Source organism: Olea europaea, unplaced genomic scaffold, assembly GCF_002742605.1.
Source record: "Olea europaea var. sylvestris unplaced genomic scaffold, O_europaea_v1 scaffold2451, whole genome shotgun sequence".
NCBI lineage: Eukaryota > Viridiplantae > Streptophyta > Magnoliopsida > Lamiales > Oleaceae > Olea > Olea europaea.
The window spans coordinates 111,325-117,861 of NW_019242712.1; the positions used below are offsets into that span (position 1 = coordinate 111,325).

A 6,537-nucleotide genomic window follows, 5' to 3' on the forward strand; every position below is an offset into this window, starting at 1 on the left:
GAAGCATGCAAGTCAAGAATCTCAACAAAGAATGAATACCACTCGAAGATCATCTTTTGTAGCCTCCAGAGGTTCAACTATGTTCTTTTTGTCCAGAAAACCTTCTGAAATAAGAAAGCGGCAGATGCGACCCCATTTAGAAGAGTCAAAAGGATGCCTGAAATTGAAAAGCCAAGATTGCACACTTTCCGTAAATAAGATAGAAATCCATCTCGGCAAAAATACTATAGAGGCAAAATACAAAAAGTGAATGTTTCCTTTTTTAGCCATTTTTCCACCTGTGAGCTGTCAATCAACCCACCTCATTCGTCACCCCTACGCAATCTATTGAATATTCCTTTCACACATGACCTACTTGAGAGCGGTAATCAGGATTTTATGACAGGAAAACCATTGACTTAATCGGTGAACTTTCATTTTCAAAGACATTAGGCTCCGTTTGATTGGAGTGAATTCCATGGAAAATGTCACTTCCAAGGAATTCGTTTTTTTACTTTAGCTATTTGATACGAAAGTGGAAATGGAGTTCGAATTTCAAGGTAGAAATACTTAAAGCATCACTTCCTGTTTTAGCCATTTTTCCACCTGTCAATTGTCAATCAACCCACCTCATTCGTCGCCCCTATACGATCTATTGAATATTCCTTTCACACATAACCTACCTGAGTGTGGTAACCAGGATTTTATGACAAGAAAACCATTGACTTAATCGGTGAACTTTCATTTTCAAAGACATTAGGCTCCGTTTGATTGGAGTGAATTCCATGGAAAATGTCATATCCGAAGAATTCATTTTCTACTTTGCTGTTTGATACGAAAGTGGAAATGGAGGTCGAATTACAGGGTTGAAATACTTAAAGCATGTTTTTGACCAATTCCATGGAAAATGCATTCCTACGGTTTTGGTGATTTTTCTTTTCCAACTTAAATTCCATGTTTACCTTTCCCACATTTGCAATCAAATAGATCCTTAATGTTTTAAACAACCTTCATTATTTGTTAATAAGGCATATCAAGGATAATTCTTTCAAGATGGAAATATAAAATCTAACTATGGTAATCTGCTCAATGAATTAAATTTTACAATATTAAAAATACTAATCTCACATACTTGATCAAGTGTTCTCTTCCAAATTTAACCTCCCTATATTCCACAATGAATCCCTTTAATTTTCTATTTGTTCCACCAAAGTTAAAGACATTTGTGTGTTATCCATGAAATTTTCACACTACTAATAAATTCCCAGCTTAGTTTTCCGGTTTTTCGGGACAATTATTTTCTCACCAATCCAATTGATAAAATTAAAAAAAAAAAAAAAAAGGACAAAAAAATTACTTACAGCTTTTCCATTCCCATGAAGCAGATATCGTATGAAGACGAATAAATTAAAGGAACCTGTATTTTGTAGTGCAACATGTTCGACAGGAATTAGTTATTCTGGTGTGATAGTCAGATACCGCTTTTACACGAGGAAGTTCAACAAAAACTATCTAGATATTTGTGAGTCACCTTAGAAGGAATCACGTCGAGGTAGAGTTTGCTTGATCGAATTCGATTTCGGCGTACGTCTTCATCGTTTCCGGGCACCGCAGTAGCAGCGGTGGTTTTGGAAGAGTCGCCTCTCAGAATTTCCATTCTCCCAGCGGTGGAAATGTAACGAATGAGAGATCGATAAAGCTAGACGTTGATTTTGATTATAGTTCCGGTGAGTTTCGAAGTGGAAATCGGTGGGGGACGACTAGAGAGTTTCCCGAGAGAGCGACAGGGGGAGACGTGGAGAACGTCCAGACCCGGGTTGGGCGGTGGGGGTGGGTTTATAATGAGGTAATTGCAACTGCGGTCCTAAACCTTTATCCTTTTGGCAGACTTCATCTCAACCTTGACTTTGTGGCACCACAGTCCAAACCTTTTAATTTTGTCACGGCACAAAGACAAATTAACAGAATCTGTCAAATACACCGTCGGTTGACCAAAAACCTGACTTCGACCTAATTCCAACTTTAAATTTTTATATTAAATAAATAATTAAACAAAAAATGAAGAAACAAAATCAGTCATCTTCATTTATTAGTAATCTAATTGATAAATTGCTATAATTTAATCAATTAAAGTTTCCTAGCAATAAATTATTAAATTTAAATGACAGTTGATTCATTTAATTTAATTATGACTTTATATTTTAAAGTATGATTTATAATCATTTTTTCAAAACTCATTTTTTTTCACATACTCATTTTCAACCATACATTCTTAAAATAAAATATTTTGCACGTAAACTTACAAATTTTTCCTACTTTTTAACTATGGGCCTGTTCGATATTGATTATGAGAATTGATTTTTTGATCGCTAGAGAGAGAAATGGATTCCATCTATAAATGAAGAAGTAAAAAATGAAAGCTTAAATAGTAAAATAATGATAAAAAAATTAATTTTTGGGGATGAAAAATTACTACCAAACGGGAGTTATATATTCTTCAAAAAATCGCTATCCAAAACTTCATTTCCTCAAAATACTGACCATTAAACAGAGGCTTAGTAAAACTTAACAAAAATAAAGAGATTATTTCTTGAGATTAGTAATAATCTATTATGTTTTGGCTATAAAATATTTTAAATATTGAATACTGAATTTACTATCTATATTGAATCATGCTACATTTTCAGAATTATTTATCCACTTCCTTGACAAAATGTCGTGTGATATCCTATCATTGAATTGTTTAAAAAATAATCAACATTTACACACAATCATCTGCTGCCAAGATTGTGTTTGTCAAGTAGGTGGACAAAAAAAATCTGTTAAAATAACTTGTTCCATCTAAGTTACAACCTCACAAAAGAACAAAAATTAACTCTTAAAAAATAAAAAATTGTTTCTAAAATTGCAAAATTACTTTTAAACATGTTTATATAATTTTTTCGAAGCGCATTATCTAGGTGCAAGAGCTTTTAGGAAATGTTTGATTGCAAGTATAAAACTTGCATGAAAAGAGAATAATTCTAGATAATTGAATTGCCTAAAATTTATTTGCATAAAAATTATTAATTATAGAAAATTTGATCTAACGTTGCTTCTTCAAAAAGCTCTCATACAAGAATTAGAAATATAAGCTTCCAATAGACGAGCCCTTCATGGGGTGGACAAAAATACTCAATGCTAAACAAACATGTCCACATAAAAGAAAATCATTTCGTTTGTGTTCGAACGTCTCGAATTGATTCACTTAATATAAAACTAAATATATTTATTGCACCAGAAATACATATATTTTACAATGGATTATTCTAGTCGTACATCACCATGTACCGAAGGGCCCCTCCAACATAATGGACACACTTCGATACCCCTTAGGTACCCCTAGAATAATCTAGTTACAATAGATCAAAAGTCTTATACATCCAGATCAGGAAACTATATATACAGATCCATCTTCGCCGCTCCCATCACGACTACATGTTAGATATTGTGTGATAGGGTTCGGAAGGGTGAATTGGATAGATTTTATCAAGCTGAAGCAGCAGAAGCAGCTTTGCAAATGGGAAGATCCTTCTCAACATTTGGTGGGATCCTAAGAATAGGATTGCTGTCAAAGAAATTCACAGGCTTCAAATCAAAGCTTGAGGATACAGTTGGCATTATGGGAAAATCTTCTTGACATGGAATGTGATGAAATCCCAATGTATACCATAAGACAATGTCCTTGTTCTCAATTGGATCATCCCTGACCCAAAAAAAAAAAAAAAAAGAAGAAGAAGAAAAGGTTAAAAATTGATTAACCAATATAGAGACAAGTACGAGGTGATATCTAACACCTAAATCTTGATATCAACATTCGCATTTAGAGTTCAAAGCATTGCCATTTTTGTTCTGTATGAATATTGGAAATGTAAATGAGGAGACAGAGAAAGAAACTACGTGCCAACCAGCAAAATCGTGTAATGTTAAACTAGTTATGCATTTGAGATGCACTTCTTAAAAATACCAAATCAAGATTTCTGCTTTTTGTTGAAAAGCTTTATAAGAAAGCTAGCTCTAAAACTTCTTCTAGTTAGACAAAACACTTTCAAAAAATTATCTAAGTATATTCAAAAGCAACTTTTTACTCTCAAAAGTAACTTTTGACTTTTTGAAAGTCCAGCCAAACGAGCCCTAAGATTCAAAGGAAAGACAGAAAAGTCTTGACTGATTTTGCCTAGCTGGACAACAAAGACAATTGTTAACAAATTTTTTATATCAAGTCATAGTTTTCGGAGAAAATGAAAAAGTACAAGGTCATAAAAGAATTTGGTACCTTTGAGACCATTCTTCCAAGGTGTCATCGCCATGACTCTGGTAAACAAACAAACCACCAGCCCATTGCTCACTCTTGTTATATGGAGTAACCCAAATTTGGTTGTTGGTAAAAGCACCTCTCTTTTGTGGAGGATCGTTCGGATCAAGCAAATTAGCTGCTGTGCCACCAGGTACCACCTTATAGCCCACTGGATTTCCAACCCACGTTGTCTTGCCTGGATTAATGATGTGGAATTCTGATGGATCATACAACTTGAGCTTAATCTTCGCATCGTTTTCAGTCTTTGCTACGTTTCTTACCGCTTTCAGGTAGCTCATTCTCGGAGATTCTCCAGGTAAGGTATGTTCTCGTTGGAGATGAACGTTTACAAAGGAATTATCTGAGCCGTCGATGTCCATGTCAAGGTGGAATGTTATGTAGTGATCATGGATGACACCAATGACATTTTCAGACAAGAGAGTTCCATGGAGGTTTTCTTGTTCGTTTACTTGGTTCGTGTTGACATAAGGAGTGCCTTTCACCATCAGTATTCCACTAAGGCCAACCTAGGAAACAGTGTACACAAGGAAATACAACAAAGCACTAAGGGTCCGTTTGATTGTAAGGATGGAATTTGGGTGGAAAGAAAACGAATTCCAGGAAATTGAATTGCCTAAAACTTGTTTTACTGGAAATTGGCAATTTAATGCGTTTTATTAGTATAATTTTCTACCAAAAAAATGTTGAAATTTTTTATCTTTTGGTGTTCGTTTAACTTTGTTTTTCATGAAAATTGTCAACTAAATGGACAAAATTTGTTACAATTGGGAATAGAATTTGTTCCAATTGTCAAAAAAAAAATTTAAAAATTAAATTTCCACAAAACCATGGAATTGGCACGTGTGGAGGGAAGTTGGAAAACAAATTCCATGAAAATTTTTAGCAATCAAACAACACAAATTGGGTGGAAATGGAAAACATTTTCCATGAAAAATCAAGGTTATCAAACATGGTGTAAGACAAAATTAATGGAGAAAAAAGCTTTATAAACAGGCACTTGATTAAATTTTCGTTTTTCTATTGGGCAAAATGTGTTATTGATGTCAATAGAATGTAAAATTAAACCCAACAAGTTTCTGGAAACAGGAAGATAATTGTGATATTTAACAAAAGGCAATCTACTCGTCATGTTCACTGAATATCAAGAAATTTTCGATATCAAGACACTACAAGAACCCCTATGTTTTTTATACATTGACTACAAATTAGTCAAATCTCCCACTCAATGGTGATGGGATTAGGCCCTTGTTTGAGCATAACTCTTATCAAAATACATTTTTCTCTTTCTTCTTTGCAACCTCACAATATTCAATAAAATAATATTAAACGTAAATAAAAAAAAAAATCCTTATTTTTCAATCACACATTTTCCAAAAAGTCACTATTTCAAAATACATTTTTAACCCAAAATGGGGCTCAAACAAGGTTTAGGTAAAATTTCTTATCGTGACAGTGAAACAGATTCTTTGCCAACGATTTTTCTAATTTTGGCAGCTTATGAAATGAGATTATAAAGGAAGATATTTCCAACTTGTGAAAATGACTGATAGAGAAACTTGTGAAAAGAGAGAGATATGTATACAATTCAAACTTACCTTAATTCTAACAAGCCCATCGGTTTGGAACTCCCAATCTACTATATAATCATAGTTGGCAACCGATGCTGCCATCCTCACCACCAATGTCACTTTCGGCCTTACCTCTCGAATCTGCCAATAAGTCCAACAAAAGAAATCAATACAAGTCCAGTGCTAACAAGAACAGCTAGATGTGTCGAGAAAATTGACGTACAACTAGCCTACTACATATAATATGCTTTGCGCCATACATTCGCACAACGTAGCCCACAAGATTTTTACTATAATTTTCAAGTTTCGTAATGTGCAATGACAGTATAAAAATGAAGGAGGATTATATGAAAATAAGACGATCTATGTTACCTCCATGCCAGTGATTGGGCTCTCAGAGTGTCTCCATCCAATGTCACCTGCATAACTCTCAAACACACAAACCATGTTGGATCGGACATACGGTGTTCCATCGGCAGCTGCAAAGACACCATCCATATAGTAGGCATTCCTTGGACAATCGTTAAGCGGGTCAAGTGGCATAGCCTGTAACCCAAACCCATATTCCCCAGCATCCATGTAGGTCTTGAAGTACCAAGCATCACTAGGATCCATGTATGGCACAAACAATTC

At 34.4% G+C, this 6,537-nt stretch overlaps 2 protein-coding genes across 2 annotated transcripts; both read right to left on the reverse strand.

Moving 5' to 3' along the window:
* Positions 1 to 6: 6 nt before the first annotated feature.
* LOC111382237 (histone deacetylase 2-like) lies at positions 7 to 1,785 on the reverse strand. Its single transcript, XM_023006146.1, has 3 exons — positions 1,511 to 1,785; positions 1,341 to 1,396; positions 7 to 157 (listed from the first exon to the last, which is right to left on the reverse strand). The coding sequence occupies exons 1-3, from the start codon at positions 1,634 to 1,636 to the stop codon at positions 22 to 24; spliced, it is 318 nt and encodes a 105-aa protein (XP_022861914.1). The 5' UTR covers positions 1,637 to 1,785; the 3' UTR covers positions 7 to 21.
* A 1,432-nt stretch (positions 1,786 to 3,217) lies between these two features.
* LOC111382233 (primary amine oxidase-like) lies at positions 3,218 to 6,531 on the reverse strand. The gene is made up of 4 exons (XM_023006138.1): positions 6,277 to 6,531; positions 5,932 to 6,045; positions 4,295 to 4,842; positions 3,218 to 3,724 (listed from the first exon to the last, which is right to left on the reverse strand). The coding sequence occupies exons 1-4, from the start codon at positions 6,517 to 6,519 to the stop codon at positions 3,508 to 3,510; spliced, it is 1,122 nt and encodes a 373-aa protein (XP_022861906.1). The 5' UTR covers positions 6,520 to 6,531; the 3' UTR covers positions 3,218 to 3,507.
* Positions 6,532 to 6,537: the final 6 nt, after the last annotated feature.

Coding starts and splice junctions, on each gene's coding strand:
- LOC111382237 (XM_023006146.1), bottom strand. CDS start 1,636: ATGGAAATTCTGAGAGGCGACTCTTCCAAAACCACCGCTGCTACTGCG. Junction 1,397..1,510: donor TCGACGTGATTCCTTCTAAG/GTGACTCACAAA, acceptor TACAAAATACAG/GTTCCTTTAATTTATTCGTC. Junction 158..1,340: donor TTCATGGGAATGGAAAAGCT/GTAAGTAATTTT, acceptor TTTCAATTTCAG/GCATCCTTTTGACTCTTCTA.
- LOC111382233 (XM_023006138.1), bottom strand. CDS start 6,519: ATGGATCCTAGTGATGCTTGGTACTTCAAGACCTACATGGATGCTGGG. Junction 6,046..6,276: donor GCCCAATCACTGGCATGGAG/GTAACATAGATC, acceptor ACTTATTGGCAG/ATTCGAGAGGTAAGGCCGAA. Junction 4,843..5,931: donor ATGGGCTTGTTAGAATTAAG/GTAAGTTTGAAT, acceptor ACTGTTTCCTAG/GTTGGCCTTAGTGGAATACT.